The sequence below is a fragment of the Rhamphochromis longiceps genome, linkage group LG9 (assembly GCF_057381845.1).
Source record: "Rhamphochromis longiceps isolate RC_006_pf linkage group LG9, R_longiceps_female_GT1.1, whole genome shotgun sequence".
NCBI lineage: Eukaryota > Metazoa > Chordata > Actinopteri > Cichliformes > Cichlidae > Rhamphochromis > Rhamphochromis longiceps.
In genome coordinates this window covers 7,692,315-7,710,412 of record NC_140565.1, presented here as the reverse complement: position 1 = coordinate 7,710,412, position 18,098 = coordinate 7,692,315, and the positions used below count along the sequence as shown (strand labels likewise).

At 42.3% G+C, this 18,098-nt stretch overlaps 1 protein-coding gene across 15 annotated transcripts in view; it reads left to right on the top strand.

The window, feature by feature from the left end:
• Positions 1 to 17,710, top strand: part of svila (supervillin a) — an 80,284-nt gene extending 62,574 nt beyond the window's left edge. For 14 of the 15 annotated variants that reach the window (XM_085418119.1, XM_085418121.1, XM_085418111.1 and 11 more), the window contains 21 exons: positions 98 to 181; positions 878 to 964; positions 1,496 to 1,673; positions 1,768 to 1,940; positions 2,725 to 2,880; positions 3,864 to 4,000; positions 4,679 to 4,823; positions 4,903 to 5,048; positions 5,213 to 5,388; positions 5,643 to 5,796; positions 5,910 to 6,189; positions 8,109 to 8,263; positions 8,397 to 8,502; positions 8,606 to 8,813; positions 8,893 to 9,026; positions 13,146 to 13,301; positions 14,784 to 14,927; positions 15,093 to 15,214; positions 15,327 to 15,482; positions 16,606 to 16,626; positions 16,943 to 17,710. In XM_085418119.1, the coding sequence (XP_085274245.1) occupies positions 98 to 181; positions 878 to 964; positions 1,496 to 1,673; positions 1,768 to 1,940; positions 2,725 to 2,880; positions 3,864 to 4,000; positions 4,679 to 4,823; positions 4,903 to 5,048; positions 5,213 to 5,388; positions 5,643 to 5,796; positions 5,910 to 6,189; positions 8,109 to 8,263; positions 8,397 to 8,502; positions 8,606 to 8,813; positions 8,893 to 9,026; positions 13,146 to 13,301; positions 14,784 to 14,927; positions 15,093 to 15,214; positions 15,327 to 15,482; positions 16,606 to 16,626; positions 16,943 to 17,029 (3,005 nt within the window). In that variant the 3' untranslated portion in view covers positions 17,030 to 17,710. The remainder of the gene's footprint in view (positions 1 to 97; positions 182 to 877; positions 965 to 1,495; positions 1,674 to 1,767; positions 1,941 to 2,724; positions 2,881 to 3,863; positions 4,001 to 4,678; positions 4,824 to 4,902; positions 5,049 to 5,212; positions 5,389 to 5,642; positions 5,797 to 5,909; positions 6,190 to 8,108; positions 8,264 to 8,396; positions 8,503 to 8,605; positions 8,814 to 8,892; positions 9,027 to 13,145; positions 13,302 to 14,783; positions 14,928 to 15,092; positions 15,215 to 15,326; positions 15,483 to 16,605; positions 16,627 to 16,942) is intronic. The other variant, XM_085418109.1, reaches the window with a different exon arrangement.
• Positions 17,711 to 18,098: the final 388 nt, after the last annotated feature.

The following is an 18,098-nucleotide window of genomic DNA, read 5'->3' as shown; positions in this document are numbered from 1 at the left end:
CAAATGAATTTGTGTTTTTACTAAAATCACAAACAGCCCTTCCCCTTCAGATTGTACCTGAGTCATCACATGTATATGTACGTCTCTGTTGCTGCAGGTCTGGCCTCCCCTGCTGCTCTTCAGAATCCTGTGCCGTCCAAACCCAAGAATGGCAGCATTGCCATCTCTAAACCACAGGATGGTCAGTTGCACTTCATTTCTGTGTTTCCCTGTTAGAGCATGTCACCCTGCTTTCATGTTAACAGATGGTTTCAGGAGGGTTTTTCAGGACTTTAAGAGTTCAGCCATTGCTTAAATCCGATTTAAATTAATGACGCGACTTTGTTACCTCGTTAGCCTCTGAGCTCATGTTGCGTAGGTGCTAAATGTATACTTTTGTGTTATTCTGTTTTTGCTTTTCTTTCCAAAGACATGGAACAGATGTCTGATACTGAAGGTTTACTCTTTTTGTCTTTTTTGCCATTTATCACGCCGCTCATCCAAACCACCAATATCACCAACACTAATGTGACTCGTGTTGCTGTGAGACTTCTATTGGCTTGTAAAGCCTAATAGAACGTAGCCCAGGGGAAGGCAATCACCTGGACTAATGTGCATGAGTCTGAAGTGCTGAAGAGTTCACATTTGGAGGCCTTGGAAGTGCTTGTGACCATGTTTAGATTTACGGCATTGTGACTGTAACTTTCCATTATACTCATTATTCAGTCAACAGAAGCAACATTAGTCGTGACATGTATGAGCAGAACCTCATGTTGCTTTCCTTTTCACCTAAAATCAAACACTTTGTTGGCTCTGTCGTGCGTGTGTGTGTGTGTGTGTGTGTGTGTGTGTGTGTGTGTGTGTGTGTGTGTGCGTGTGTGTGTGTGTGCGTGTGCAGAAATCAAGGCCATGCCAGATCTGAACCTGGAGTCAGACATGAAGCTGGATAAATTGGAGTCATTCCTGGGCAAGCTCAACAATAAAAGTGAGTCCTTCACAGACACGAGTATTAATGGTGCCTGCTTACATGTAGGTATGGAAGCTGATAGCTGCAGAAACTATCTTTTCTTGATATCATTAGACGATACAAGTGATATCAAACTATTTTCTACAAAAGCAACATTTGACATGGAGCTGCTGCAAAACTGTTCTTTTTAAATATTGAAGAACCAGGTAAACTTTGATCTTTTCACTCGGACGTTTCTGAGTGGGCTTGTGTGACAATCTGATCCATATTCATCCCGTGCAGGTCAGCATGCAACCTGTAATAGAAGACAGTAGGCCACAGCTAAACCATGTACTGCGGACTGTGTCTATAGCATCATGTTAGACACCTAAGATAAATGAAAGTCAATTTGTGTAATTATGATTAAGATAAAGCCCTCACACAGAATGGTTGGTTGTTATTAGTGGGGCTTGTTAAAACACCAGTTAAAAGTCACAAAGAAAGTGAATAATTTCCATTTTCTGTATTTTTGTGGTTTTTAAAGAGTCGCTTCTTTCTGTCTGTCCTCAGTGTCTGGACTGCCAGAAGCAACCATCACAGTGACGGAAAAGAAGGTAAAGGAAGTGATGACCCTCGAAGACGAAACTTTTTCCAAGTTCTACCGCCAAGTGGAGGAACTTCCTTCCGTCACCAACAAGCTAGAGATAGATGACGACTTTGATGCCATCTTCGGTCCCCAGGTGCCAAAGTAAGCTCTCGATGCCTGATGTGGTTTTGACTCATCACTGAGGGTGAGACTTGTTCCTGTTAACTGTGACCCTTTACCGCTGACCTCTCTGCAGGCTGACCTCAGAGATGGTACAGCACAAGCGGGCGGTGCGCCCAGCACGTAACGTCCAGTCATCCAGGAACCCTCTAAAGATGCTGGCTGCCAGGGAGGACATCAGACACGAGTACACGGAGCAGAGGCTCAACATCGGCCTGCTGGAGAGCAAAAGGATGAAGGCTGAGAAGAGTGAGTGAGGATGGATGAGGAGCAGCTGTTTAAAATAATATACAGTCTCCTTGACGATGCTCTATTTGTCCAAGCACCAACAGGTTGTTGTAATTTATCATTCCTGCGGTTGTTGCCAGGCGCATTGGACACTGCCATTCCTACTTTACCCTGCATGTCAAACTGTGCCGTGTTGTGGGAGGCTGGTGAAATTGACAGATGCACAAAGAGGCCAAAAATCTCTTCTCTCTTCTTCCCTGTGATGTGTGCATTCATGTTATCAGCAAATGCAAATATCTTGCCCCTTATATTGACAGAGAGATGTATTGACCAATTGAGTCAGTGTTTCTATGGAAAAAGAGGGCAATATAGCATCACTCTCATATAGAAAGGCTCACTTGTATCATGCACTCTAAAAGCTTCTCCACTTGCTTTGAATGAACCCACGCACACCGCTTTGGGATGTGAGCAGACCTGCATGCGTGTCCCTTTCCTGTTATTGTGCTGAGCAGTCCTCGGAAAAGTCAGCTTTGTTTACGAGCTACACGTGCACAGCAGCTTGTTTTGACTGTGAAGACAAGAACCCACACTCTTTGATGTGTAACATCCTCCTTCACCTCCTCTCATAGCATTAAACCTTTAGTACCTGCTGTAGTGAGACACAGTAGAGCTTTGTGGTCATGGCTGTGTGTACTGGGTGGATGTGTCTTTGCTGTATAAGAATGAAGAGTAATAAATTAAAATTGTTGTGTGTATTTCTTGCAGTCTAATGTCAGTTCTCTGTGCTCTGCTCTTTTTCCTGCAGTGAATAAGAACTCTGGTTTCTCTGAAGTGGCTCTCGCCGGTCTGGCCAGCAAGGAGAACTTCAGCAGTGTCAACCTGCGCAGCGTCAACATCTCAGAGCAGATGTCCAACAACAGCGCTGTGCCTTACAAGAAACTAATGCTGTTGCAGGTCAAAGGTCAGTTAAAGATACTGGAAACACTGCACTAAATGTACAGAAACACCTACCCTCACAACAGGAATAATTCTACTTTTCTTTTTATTCAGTCCACTGCACCATATTTGAATACTTTTGTTAAAAGCGAGGACAATAGCTCTTTGGTTTTTGCAGTTTTTCAGAAATTCTTTGATTAATGTGCTGTGATTCTGCAATGTTTTAATTCAGGTTCACATTTTAGGCTTAGCACTCATGCAGGTTTATTTCCATTAATCCCACATTTAAATCTAGCAGCATCTTGCTAAGATGCTAAACTCTGTGCTGCCTGCTGAATGTTATTTTGCCAAAGAAAAATAATAAAATACAATAAAAACAGTGCAGCTAGTGTAAAGTGGAAAAAAAATTCCAGGCAATAATTTGTAGTACCGAATAACAAGTTAATAAACTGTGTGTGCTCAGTATTTTTAAATTGCAGTCAGTGAGTCTGTAGCAGCTGCTACAATTAATCGTTTAAGGAACGGAAAAACAAAAACCAGTTCACACAAAGCTCTGGAGGATGCTTCTTCAAGAGTGTCCTTTCCAGAGGACCGGAGGATATCTAAAACTGGAGATGAGAGCATGTCTGTGCATCTCCTCCTTATGTCTGTTGGTGACAGCTGTGGTTCCAAATCATTCTCACCAGGGTGCCTCACACTGCCCCAGGCTGATCCACTCCTCTAAAGCCTGCTGTCTGTAATGCAGAGTAAATCCTCAACACTGGGGTTACTGTTTTGTTTGGAGGTTAGCTGTCCCAACCTGATGGTTGGTAGATGGTAGAAGCCAAAAGCGTCCTAAAATCACAAAACTCTAACAAATATTTGTTTTGCTGCCCTAATTTATTTGCAGGAAAATTAGAAGTTAATGTAGATAACATACTTGATGAAGTGGTGAGACTCGCAGATGCTTGCCCTGTTACTGCAAGTACAATAATGTGACGATCTGACTACCTGTCTGTGTGAAACCAGGCCGCCGGCACATCCAGACCCGACTGGTGGAGCCGCGAGCATCCTCCCTGAATAGCGGCGACTGTTTCCTGCTCATCACGCCACAACACTGCTTCATCTGGATCGGAGAGTTTGCCAATGTTATTGAGAAGAGCAAGGTGGGTTACGACTCAGAGCGCTGCAAAGCAGTGATTACAAAACGGCTTATTGTTGGTATGCTTAGATTTGAGTACAGTATACTTACTGTTTGGGAATTTACAGCCCTCTAAGAACTGAAATCATGTGGTATAAGGGTCTCACTGCTGCAGGTGGGACGGGCTTCAAGTGCAGGATGTAAACAGTGTTAGGAGGAAGCTACAGTGGCATAGCTCAGGAAGGTGTGTGTGTGTGTGTGTTCTGATGACCTTTTAGCTGAATAAACTAGTGACCTAAATCTGACACAAAGGACTGTTGTGAGCCGGTGTCCACAGCTTTCATGGGGTTGTTCTAGTTCACTTCATAAACTTTGGTACTTTATATTCTAACAGTTATTTCGTGTGTTAATACAAGATATTTTACATTGAAATAAGCGGAAAAAATCTGCCAATGGAACAAGTGAAAATCCTCTAGTTTTTCTCTCGTTTCAAGATTCACCGTGTGAAGAAGTTTCTATATCTTACTGGAATGTTGCTTTGTAGCTGATTTTGTCTTATTTTAAGTGTAATGAGATAAATTTTGACTAGAAATGAGATAAATATACTTGTTAAGATGGAAGTGTCTACTTTTTTTATTGTGTGTGTGTGTGTGTGTGTGTGTGTGTGTGTGTCTGTCTGTCTGTCTGTCTGTCTGTCTTTCAGGCTTCAGAGTTGGCCAATTTCATCCAGAGCAAAAGAGATTTGGGTTGTCGAGCCAACTATGTCCAAGTCATTGAAGAGGGCATTAACACAAACCATGCTGTCAAGGAGTTCTGGAAGATCCTGGGGGGGCAGTCGAGTTATCAGTGTAAGGATTCAAATGTGAAAAACTCCAAGAAACTGTTTCAATAAGATGAAATCCAATGCCTCCATGTTTGCTCTTGCAGCTGCAGGAACGCCAGATGAAGATGAGCTGTACGAGGGCGCCATTGTGGAGACCAACTGCATTTATCGCCTGATGGATGACAAACTGGTCCCAGATGATGATTTTTGGGCCAAGATGCCTCGCTGTTGTCTGCTCAATCCTAAGGAGGTGAGACAAATTAAGTTAAAACTGTTGCAAACTGTAAATCCATCTCAAATCTAAAATAAAGTTTTAAAATCATGTGCAAGCATGTAAGATTTAAAATGACTTTTGGCTCCCTCTAGTGGTGATATAAATGCTCTGGAGAAAACACCACGTTCTGTTTTCTGCAGGTTCTGGTTTTTGACTTTGGCAGTGAGATGTACATTTGGCACGGGAAGGAAGTGACTTTGGCGCAGAGGAAGGTGGCTTTCCAGCTGGCGAAGCACTTGTGGAATGGCACCTTTGATTATACAAACTGTGACATCAACCCACTGGACCCAGGAGAGTGTAACCCACTCATACCCAAGTATGGAAACACATACTACAGCTTAGATGCATGGTTATGTACAGATATTGAGAATGTCAATCACAGGAAGTCTGCATACACATGGTGTTTTTGCCCTTTGTGCAGAGAGCTTTAAAGAGATGGTCATGTTTTCTCTTTTACTTTCTGGTCTAAGTAACGCCTCAGAAATTAACTGACATTGCAGGAGTGTGTTTCAGGCATCTTCATTGGTTTTAATAATAATGCACTATACACTGTGTCCGCTTCGCATGTAGAAAAGGCCAGGGTCGCCCTGACTGGGCAGTGTTTGGCAGACTGACTCAACACAATGAGACCACCCTGTTTAAAGAAAAGTTCCTGGACTGGAGCGACTCCAGGAAAACTCCCAGTCCTACAAAAAACAGCAGCGATCACAGTACTGATCAAAAGGTATCAGCAAACACTTTATTCTACCTACATCCTCATTTTTTGTTTTTGTGGGAGTAACATGCTTCAGCAGATTCAGCACACTTATTTCTTTCTTCTACTTCAATCCCCACCAGGAGCAGCCCACCCGTGATCAGCCCAGTGCGTGCAATACCTCACTGATGCTGACCCTCCATCAGACACCCGTCTGCACCATTCTGGATGGCTTCAATGTGGGCCGGGGCTACGGCCTGGTGGAGGCAGAGGAGTGGCGCAGCTACGAGATCAGCACTCTGGCAGTGGAGGTCTGGCACATCCTGGAGTTCGACTACAGCCGCCTGCCGCGCCAGAGCATTGGCCAGTTCCACGAGGGTGACACCTATGTAGTGAAGTGGAAATACATGGTCAGCACTGCTGGTGCGTACTGAGCACATATATTCATGTAAACCTTGTAATTTTGCAGTAGTTGATGAACTGCATTCCTAAAGGACCACTTTAGTCAAAACAGACTTGTTTGTGTAGATTGTGTCCAATCTACCACTTGTGCAGGGATGTGTTTAGAAGAGTCAATCATTCAAACTGGCCAGCAGATGGAGTTGTGGAGACAGTATATCAGGCATGTTTGTTATAATTTCTTCATTTGTATGCAGAGTTTGCACATAATGTTTTGCTTTTTCCACTGCTAAAAGTTGTCTTATTGAGTGAGTTGTAGTATTGACTACAATACTGATACATTTATTTCCAGTTTACCTAAACCACAGAACCACAGGATCCTTGATTTTATGTCTGTTACTGCAGATCTAGGCCAATTTAACCACATAGCACATCCTCTCTGACTCAGAGTACTTCCAAGAACACCAAAGTACACCTTTGGGGAGGACTGTTGGTGAAATCAGTTATGTACCACGCAGCCAAATGTCTGCAGATTCAGTGAAGCTGGCTCAGCTCCTGCCGCTGCTCTTGACTTGTGAAGCAGAATACCACAAACTCCAGTTTTATGTTACAGATTAGACAAACTAAATGCTTGTTAGAATACAAGAGGGGGAGAGTACAAGGAGGAAAGAAAGAGTTGGTTTCACCACTGCTGTGATCAGTTTTAGACAGCCACAGAAAATCAGTGGTTATGCTGGACCTGTCTGCTGTGTTTTAATTGAGTAGTGCTGTGTCTGGTGCCATGGTGGTACACTACTGTTTTTTCCCAATACTCAAATTCTGTTCTGTCAATTCTGTAATACTACTTGTATATTATTACTAATATTATCGTGTAAGCTACATCCAAAATTCCACACTAACGTGCCGTTAGCATGTGAGAATGGTATGAGATTTAGTTTGTTTATAGGGACCTTTTTCAGAATATAAGCAGTAGCAAAGGTGATGGTCTTAATCTCTCATACAATCAGTCTGTGCTTTGTAGGTGGGTCTAACTATGGTCTATACTCTATTCCAAGATCAGAAGAATTATGTGACAGTCGGTCTGTGATATCTTCGGCTTTGATCAAATGTCTATAAATCAGTCTCACTGCTGCGCAGCCTTCTTGAAATACCTCAGAAGCATATTTGAGCGGTTATGTTGAAGCAGCATCTAAATGAACTCTAATTTAAACGTCCACCAAGACATAAAAACCAGATGTATAAAATCACCAGCCACATCTGATTAAAGGCTGCTTGGCAGCCTTTGCCTCAGAACAGGGTTTTAAGAAGCTTTGTTCTCCTGGAAGTTGTACTTCCAGCGGTATCATTGCTGTTGTGGAATTCCCCCCAGATGTCGATTCATGAGCACCAGGTCTCTGTCAAAGAGTTTTGGAAAAGGGCACCGACTAAAAAATCGATACAGAAACAGACATTTAAATTTGACTTGTTATTCTGTTACATAATCTGCTATATTCTTTGTGGTTATTGCCTAGCAACATTGAAAAGATTGAGACCACACATTACCCAAATGACCTAAAATTGGACTCTGCAGAAAGCTTGCCAAGTTCGAAGCAGATCAGACATTTATTGATTTATTAGAGAGCTCGTTTGTTCATTGAGTCACACACCAGCTTCATGCCTGCAGATACAAAAACCTCTCATCAGCTCAGAGATGACAATCATTTCGGATCTTCATAACTTGAACAGGATTTTTTTTTTTAATTCATACCGTAGATGGATCTACTAAAATTCTCAGGCGAGTTTGAATCCTGATGACTTTAACCTCAAGGTCAGAGGACCTAGGATATCCACATTTATATCACAGGTGCATCTACTAGGACACTGAGGAGCAGCATGTATGTTCATGAATCATGGTTTTGTGGCCGTGTGCAGACACAGACCTCAGATGAATGTCTCCCTTACAGTTGGGAAGAGACAGAACCCGGAGCAGCTGAAGACGACAGGAGCGGGGAAGGAAAAGTGCTGCTACTTCTTCTGGCAGGGCCGCAACTCCACCGTCAGCGAGAAAGGAACATCAGCACTCATGACGGTGGAGCTGGATGAAGAGCGTGGAGCACAGGTACAACAAGAGCGTCTGAAAGACCAAGTTTGCATGGAATAGAAATTTGTTTCCTGCCTTTCTTAGTCTACAGTTTCATTTTATGGGAGTATGATTGCTTTGACATCTTTTGTTTTTTGGGGGGGTTTTTTAGGTTCAAGTCCAGCAGGGAAAGGAGCCTCCATGTTTCCTGCAGTGCTTCAAGGGAGGGATGGTCATCCACTCAGGAAAGAGGGAAGAGGAGGAGGAAAATTCGCAGAGTAAGCCTACTACAGTGGACAGCTTTTAACTTCTTTGTTTTAAACACCTCCAAATAACTTGGCCATCTCGTTCACTTCCGTTCATCTGCCCTCTTTGTCTCAGATGATTGGCGTCTGTACTGTGTGCGTGGGGAGGTGGAGGTAGAGGGCCATCTGCTGGAGGTCGCCTGTCACTGCAGTAGCCTGCGCTCAAGAGTCTCCATGGTGCTGCTGAGCATCAGCCAGGCCCTCATCTACCTGTGGCATGGCTGCAAGTCTCAGGTGCACACGCGGGAGGTGGCGCGCACTGCTGCCAATAAGATCAAAGAACAGTGAGTGCAAACCTCTGTTTTCCACTTGTCAGGAGTTCAGTTGTGACCACGTAGTCTGACACACTCTGTTTTTTTGCAGTTGTCCTTTGGAAGCCGGCCTTCACAGCAGCAGCAAGGTCACCATCCAGGAATGTGATGAGGGAGCAGAGCCCACGGGCTTCTGGGAAGCCCTCGGGAGGCGGGACAGGAAAGCCTACGACTGCATGCTGCAAGGTGGGAACACTTGTCAAAATTCTCCTTTCCAAGTAAAAGTCCTGCATTCACAATTGTAGAGAAAGTACTTCACTCATTTCAGGCATTTCTGAATAGTATCACTAGTAAATATGATATTCTAAGCTTAAGCTGTGGTGGTCAGTGTTCAAAGCAGGATTTTAAATCACACTTTAGCATAAAATAATGCAGAATAGCATTATAATATATAATGCTTTTTCAACTCATGACGACAGAGATTAGATTTTCAGTCTTTTAAGCCCAAAATTTGTTCCTGATTACCTCTAAGGGACCTCTAAAACATCAGTAAATAAATTATTAAAGGCAAAAATGCTGATTTGCTCCTGGAATTACTGAGCACATGAACTCAATATTCATCTTCACTGAACTAGTAAATATCATATCTGTTCAGAGGTTATTCCCCTGAAAGATATTTTTAGTGTTTTTAATTAACCGATGGCTTTTATTACTTAGTACGACCAAAAAAAAAAAGAGTAATTTCAGCAGTCAAGTGCAAATCTTGATCTATAGCAGTTTTAATACTTAGAAAAGTATAAACGACATAATAATGTGCACAGATGATACGGATCCAGATCTGGGAAGCTTTGGGAAGAATTTAATTTGTGTAAGAGAGCAGAATTATTTTACATCAAACCTCCAAAAATGCATGTCATTCTGTAATAATAAAAACTGGAAGTCATCTTTTTTTGATGTTAAGAAAATATCACAAGCTAAACACTTAATGCAGATCCATGGACTTATTTTTTTCATCTGTGCCTGCAAGTCCAAACACTGCAGCCTCACATAATATTGTTTCTTTATTGTCCTGTTCTGATGGAGACTACGGATAATATTGTTAAATATGACATTTATTGTGGCCATGAAATCATCTTCTTGTCACATGATACCATAAAACGGTAACAAAATGGCAACGGCACTCTGGCTGCTATTAAGTATCAGGATTAGATTCTTGCGCTGGTGCAGGTAGTCCTGGGCATCATGTGGTGAGAGTAAGCAGGCAGTTCCTGGAGGATAAAGGAATTGACACCATTGACTGGGCCCCACGCTCGCCTGACCTAAATCCAATAGAACATCTGCGGGACGTTATGTTGTGGTCTATCTAACGCCACCAGGTTGAACTCGGGCTGTCCAGGAGCTCAGTGAGAGGCTGGGCCAGATCTGGGAGGAGATCCCCCAGGACACCATCCATTGTCTTATTAGCCACATGCTCCAACGTTGTCAGGCATGCATACTAGCATGTAGGAGTCATACAAACTACTGAGTGCCATTTTTGAGTTGTTTTCAGGCTGTCTTTGATTTCAGCTGTATGTAGTTTGATATTGTAATTTTCGTTTCCATCAAAGGATGTGGCATCCTTTTGTTCCTAATACGCAGTGGCGTGTCTAGAAAATTTTTGTTGGGGGGGCCAGGTAGGGGCACAGATTTGGAGAAGGGTGGCAGATTTAATTGGCAGATAATGTTTAAAAAAAAATTCTACCAACCCTTAACCATAATTCAATAATCCTATAAACCTAATAACCAAATGCGCTTTTAACTCTTATTAGAATGAGATTTTAACCACTACGGTGTAAAGTTTTTAGATACTGCGTTGATAAAGTACAAGAGATACAATCAGTGTTTTGTCAGTGTTTACTCAGCATTCAAGGACAGCAATATTTGCATAGTATTTTTACTGACATATACTGCACATATGTTTTGGGCAAAAACATTTTTGAATATTAAAATACGAACATTTGTAGCAAACAATTGACAAATTAGCCAATGCCAATGCAAAACTTTATCTGCCTGTTAAAAAAAGAAGATAATCTTCTCACAAACGGGTGTTTGATTTTGAAACAGGAAAAAAGTGGGGAAACAACTGAAAAGACTAATATTTGAATAAAACCTGAAAGCAAGTAAATACTTTCTATGCTGCCTTATGGTAAACTTTGGTAATATTGATAAAGAACAACACTGGCTGATGATGAAATACATTCAGCTGGCATGGTGACACTGCCAGTATTAACCTGCAGGGCTGGACTGGGACAGAAAATCGGGCATTTTGACTACAGACCGACCCACCAGGTATTAAAGCCATAAAGCCTTTGAATGAAAACAAACCCTGTTGTGACAGTGATGTACAGTCTTTTTGGTATATGTATGATTTCTATACATTTTACGTCAGATAAAAACTTTGGTTGTAAGATTTAGATAATTATTTAATAAAAGCTAGATATTTAAATTGAGAATAAGAAAGAAAAGTATTTCTTTGTGCCCCCTTTCCCTGTTAATGCCCTACCTGGCCCCCTGGCAAAACTTTGCTAGACCCGCCCCTGCACAGTTACCAGCTGTCAGCTACATAAAAAAGGATCCTGGTGGGTGGTCTTCACGTTTCCCTCTCACCAGATATCCAAACCGACATCATGACCAGCAGCTTTACAGCTGTGGCTCCAGCAAACATCAGCTGATACTAGAAATTAATATTAAATAAATTCTAACAACAGCCGATCAAGCTTAAACGTGCTGCTGTTGTTTAGCACGACATCTGCTGGTTTCCTCTTTCTGGCGCAAAGTGGGCGATAAATAAACAAGAGAGAAAAGCCGATCAGCTGATCATCGATCAGTTTCATGATTGAAGTAGCAACAGGAGAGGCAGGATGAGAGAAGAGGCAGCTGTGCAGCGTAAAGACAGAATAAATCCAGCTTTGTGTCTTTTTCCATTCTAGCTGAAGTTCGGGACAAACTGCGTCTCTTCTCAGCTCAATACGAAACGCGTAATATTTTCTCTGATTGAGGGACCATTCCATTTTTTAAGGAGCCGTTGGCAACTCTACTAACTAACCTTATGAATAAAATAAAGTTCACTATCAGTAACATCATAGCAACCGAACAGCTGTATAAAAACTCCAAGCTGGCTAGAACGCAGTATGAGTTATTGCAACTGACAGTAAAAAGTCAGCACAACGAAAATAAACTCCACCTAAACTTAGTTTATATCTGACCCAGATAGACTGCAGGTCATAACTTCTTACCTGAAGTTCAGTTCACCTGACACTCGGACTGGCGGCTGCCTCGGGGCTCTCCTCCTGCCTCCCCTTCCCTCATCCACCTGCTGCCTCTGTGGAAGCCCCGCCATAGCCACCACCAAACAACTGAGTCATTTTTACACATCGACCTGCATCTGGCCAATCCACCACCTCTCATTGTTCATGCCATTACAAAAAAAATAAAAAATAAGTCAAATAAGCCCGATGGCCAGTCCAGCTATGTTAACCTGCAACCAAATCTGCAGCTCCATACAGCAATGTTACGACTTAGATTAAATCTTATAACTCATAACTCTTATGTTAGCTGCCCTCAGTAGCATACTGTCAGAAATATTCCACGGCTGCAATAATTCTTTAAGTGTTATTTTTTTCCTTGGTATTCTAATTTCGCCGAAGTTTACTAAACTCAACAAACTTAATATTACTTACCGGGACATTTATTCTGTCCTCATTTTCTTTCACCGAAAAATTGTTTCCTGCAGTGCCGTCTTTCTGCTTGGCTCTCCTACCTTTGCTAACGTGATGCACATAGCGCAGAAGCCGATGCTGCATTCACTTACACTCGGATATCTGAGCGTCACCGTGAAAACATAATCGGACATTTGATATTTGATTGAATTTTATTGTTTTGCCTTTGGGGTGGCACCTGGGGTGGCCAGTCTGGTTGGGGGGGTGGCCTGTGCCCCCCCCAGGCCACCCCGCTGGACACACCATTGCTAATACGTAACCTAGGTTATATCGGGATATGATCAAATCTGATGTGATTTCAAAGTATTCCTTTTATCCATTTATTTTTTGACTAATATATTTGTTTAAAAAATTTTCAAAAGCAAAAACCATTGAATGTATCCAGCTATTTAAAAAAAACAAAAAACCACACGAATTACTGTGATTTCACAGCTGTTCATATAATTCAGATTTTAGATTGTGGTAGAAAAAACATATTTAAGCTCTGTGTATTAGTACAGTATACAACAAAAACACAGCACTTAAGTAACTGTACGTATTAATTCTTTTAACTTTTTTCAGCTGTAAATTTGTCATTTCGTTGTCTGTTTCTCCCTCTGACCCTCAGATCCAGGCAGATTTAATTTCACACCTCATCTGTACCAGCTGAGCAGCAGTTCAGGAGAGTTTGCAGCTGTGGAATTTCTCTATCCCGCCAGAGATCCCAAGCAGGTCAACTCCATGCCCTTCCTACAGGAGGACCTGTATGCAGCTTCCCAACCAGGTACAGTAGACACACACGGTGTCTGCACTCATTTTGAAGCAGCTTTAATCGCTTAACACAAGTCCAGAGTTTTCTTGAAACAGGTTTTCAGGCTGAACAACAACTTTCTAAATGTAGTTGTCTATTGAGGGATGTGACAATTAACTTGTGCTCGAGATTTTAAGTTTGCTGATGTCATCAGCTGCATCCAGAGTGCTACAAGTAAGGGTCGCACTTTGGACATGGTTGATAAAGTATTTTTAATATGAAAACAGCTTTAGAAATTCAGCTAAACTCAGCAGAGAAGACCAAATATTTTTAATAATTGAAAAAGAAGTAGAATCTCAAAGGGCGGTGTGATTAAGGATTAAATGTTTGTAATGTCTGCCAGAATCACTTCCCTATAACTTAAAGTTACTTCCATAACTCCAGTTCTCAGAATGAGATGCATGAGACCCCTCACTATGGGGTGTGACTCCTTGCATGGTTCAAATAAACCATTTATCTCCTTTAATTGGCTGCTGATTGGTTGGTGACCACAATAACCAACTACCATTAAGTAGCTTGCACTACTATACAGTCATTATTCAGGGTAAGCACTTCTTTTGTCTTTTTTGTATCTTTTTTCCTGTCGTCCTCCCCTCACCCCCAGTTGGTTACAGCAGATGGCTGTTCCCCTGTGAGCCTGATTCTGACAGATGTTTCTTCCTGTTAAAAGGGAGTTTTTCCTTCCTACTGTTGCGAAGTGCTTGCTCAAAGGAGGTTGTCTTCTTGTTGGGGTTCTCTCTGTATTATTGCTGTTTGTTTTTGCCAGAAAAGCTTATCTCAGTAGTAGCAGTAAGGGCACAGACCTGAGCATTGCTTGAGGCTACACTTGGAGCAGAAGCGTCCCATCGCTGGAGACTTTTCAAGCAAAACAAGCAGCCCTGGTGTCTTTACTCGATACTTTGTTCCAACGCACAGTTGAGCCCAGAGGAAAGAGGGTTCAGTCACTGCTAGCTGGAGTGATAACAAGGAGGACTGTATGTGATGCCTGGCATTTTAAACTACCTTACCATGCAGCTGTCTGTAGAGAGTTAAGCTAACTAGCCTGTTTAGCCCTCGGTTGGGAGATGATCCAAAACAAGAAGAGTTGTTTGAATAATAACAGCGTAGTGGTGCACGCTAGTTGGTGGATGGTTCTGTCCAACATGGTCATTGCAATCACCAGCCAATCAAGAGTTGCATGAGGACATAAATGCTCGTGAAGGGATACAGATTGAGGCACATCCCATAATGAGACATTGAAATGAATGCTAGGAATGACAACTTTAGTGTGTGCTGAGAGTTTTCACCAGAACCAGCAGGTCTAGGTTTTCAACTGTTAGGACAAATCCATCAGTCATGTCCAGCGCTGCACTGAACAAAAATGACCACTTAACTGAACACTTGAAAATCTGACAATGAAGCATACCAGATGTGATCGTCTTTTTTTTTTTTTTTTTTTTTCCACCTATTTATCAGCCCTGTTCCTGGTGGACAACCACCATGAGGTGTACCTGTGGCAGGGCTGGTGGCCTCAGGACAGTGAAAGCACTGGCTCGGCCCGAATCCGCTGGGACTCGGACAGGAAGTGTGCCATGGAGACGGTTCTGCAGTACTGCAGAGGTATTCCACTTTCTTCCTAATAAATATACAACCCATCCAGTAGTTGTGGACACTTTTGCTAAACCAACCCCAGGATCTTGGAACCCAGATAAATAAATGAAATCTTGGTTGTTAATGAAGGATGTTTGCTTGTTTTAAAATGCATTTCTTGCGTTTTCTCCTCAGAAAAGAATGAGAAGAAGCCTCCCAAAGCATATTTGATCCACGCTGGTCTGGAGCCACTCACCTTCACAAACATGTTCCCCAGCTGGGAGCACAGAGAGGACATCGCTGAGATCACTGAGAGGGTGCGTACTAATATCAACATATGAAGCAAATAGTGCACAAGTCAAAGACTCGCATACAGGTCCGTCTGGATATCAGCTCAAAAAAATTATGTTGTATTGTTTTGGTTTCTAGGAGGCAGAAATTTATCATCAGATTATTCTGGTGGAGGATGTGTTGGCCCGGCTCTGTAAGACCACATATCCGCTGGCCGATCTCCTAGCTCGGCCGCTGCCTGAGGGAGTGGATCCCCTCCGCCTGGAGGTCTACTTGTCTGATGAGGACTTCCAGGTAAAAATGTCCAGTGTGAAGAGCCCGTGATTTATTTAAAGGTTGCTTCGTTTTAGAACTGATAAATGACTTGTCAAAAAGTCTCTAAGAAAACATTTTCCAACTAAGCTGACAACAATCTTTTTTTGTAAAGTTGGTCTGTGTTGGCTTGTGAGTTAGTTGGCTTATTTCAGTCAGAAGAACAACAGCCTTGGGTCGATTTAGGTCACCACCATGAATCAAATTACTTGCTGATGTCAGCCCTCCACTTTTAAATTTGGCCAGAAGGGCTTTATTAGCTCTAGCTTCCCTCCAGCTAATGATGGTCAGCATTAATTTACCTGGTAACTTGGGCATTACGAGCTAACCGCTCTGAAGCCACATAAGTTTGTGTCCTCATAGAGTTTCTCTGGACTCTGTTGTGCCGGTCACAACATAGATTGACTACATCGACTGTAGTCTAGTTTTAGAATACTAAATGTTAGTATTCACTACTGTAAAACACTGTAAGAGAGCACAAGACAGGCACTTAGGGAAGGAGCGGCCTTTTAATTTTCCAGAAAATCTGTCATAGGAGGTGAGGAAGCACCAGGAAGGAACCTCAGTTTTTTTGTTTTTAAGTTGTTTTAAGTTCATTCATACATAGGCAACAACAGGTAGTACAACCTCTACTGAAGTGCTGCATACAGTACATTAAGTAGTTGCTTGTTGTGGTGAACCAAGACAGGATCGCCTCCTAATTTTGCAGCTCAGTCAGCACTTCAGGGAAATTGTCTTTCAAGTCATTGGTTTGGTTTAATGACCCAGAATGTTAGCAACCTTCCCCAGAGCATGAGTACTGCTGTTGCACCTTTTGATTCTCCAGCTTATCCTCTCTGTTTGTCTTTTCCTTATCTGTGACTCTCAGCTGAGGTCATGCATCTTTGCAGCCAGCGTGTAGTTTGACTTTTTTCAAACAGCTGGACAGTGTATGAGTCAAACGTTACTTCTCACTTCTGTTTGTTTTTTAACGATTTTTCTCTTGTTTATTCCTCCTTTCATTCCTTCTGACTCTCCAACTTCTTCCATTTGTTTTTAATGGTGTCATGTTTTGCTCCTTTTGTCCCTTCATGAACTTGCCTGTTTCACTGATTCCACCCTCCAGGGTGTGGGGGCTTATGGGAAGGTGAGTTGTCTGATTTGGGATGTTCACTCCTTGTTCAGCATTGTCACCCATTTTCTCTCCTTTCTAACACCGTGTTTCTACTATAGCATGTTTGGTTACAGGCTGTTCACTCACAACTCACACGCGTGTGAACTGAATCCTGGAGTTGTGAGCACTTTGGAAAATCGAATGCGTCTTTAACTTCACTGATGCATGAATGTGTTCAGATGTTTGTCACTCACAGTGCAGGCTACAGGACTGAGTACTTTGAGTTTGCGATCAGTGTGTGCAGCAGAGCGTCGTGTCTGTTTGATTCTGAGTGTGACTGATCCCACAGAGAGCCCTGGAGATGAGCAAAGAGGAGTTCGGCGCTCTGCCCGGCTGGAAGCAGATGAACTTGAAGAAAGCCAAAGGACTTTTCTGAATGATGAAAAACTGGGCGCTGCTGATGTCATCAGAAAACTCAGACTCCAAGGGTGGGGCTGCCTGGATGTGTGGGGAAAAGATACTCCAGTGTTTTGGTTGTAGGAGAGGATTGTGAGTGGATGCATGTTTTAATGGCAGTCATGTAAATTCCCACTCTGTTAATGTATGTACTTGTGTACTTTGAGCAGGAGCACCTTACACTGTCAGCCTTGCAGCCATGTTGGTGTCGGCAGGTCTGTCAGCCTGCTGAACTCCCTCCACATGATACTCTCTGCTATGTATGTCTGTGCATTAAAAATAAATTATATTTATATTACATCCATGTAGAATGTTTTTAAAAAAAAAAAGAAAAAACTCAACAGATATTGAAAACCTAACAAAATAAAGTGTATAATAAATGTTGCAGAGGTTTGTGTCTCATGTTCCAGCTGTACAGATCACCATTTGCTGTTTACTGATCAAATGAAGCTCTTGATATGAATGACGGTGTCATTACTGTGGGACAGATACAGACCTGATTAAAGGCAAACAAAGGATGATGATGAAATGTTTGATTTTTAATTCTTTCAGTGTATAGTGCCTTGCTTTGTACAGTTTATATACAGATCCTAGTCTGCATTTTGGAGACTGTTTTGTGATATAAAGATGTATTCTAGAAATAAACCTGGAAAGTTTGATATCTGAACATTCTGGGTTTTTTCATTTTTCTTTCATCTTTTTCAGCTGACCAAACAGACACTACATGCACTCCAGTTTCCTGTCAAACCCTTGTGTTTTTGGAGTGATCCTCAACTCACGCGGCTGATGTCGCAGTGGCCATGTCCTTCTTTGATAGTGAAAATGATTTGTCTCGCGTAAACATTAAAGTTCTGATTTATCCATTTGTCTGTGTAAGATCTGACCTACTCCCATGAGGTTCATTGACATCACAGGGAGAGCTCGTTCACTTTTGTGTGGTGATGGTGGTTTTTGGATTTAAAGCCGGGCATCGATTCATGCCTGTATCTGGGCCCAGCACTGACCAGCGGTCATGTGAGGAGTATCTGCTCTATGGAGCTTCTCACCTG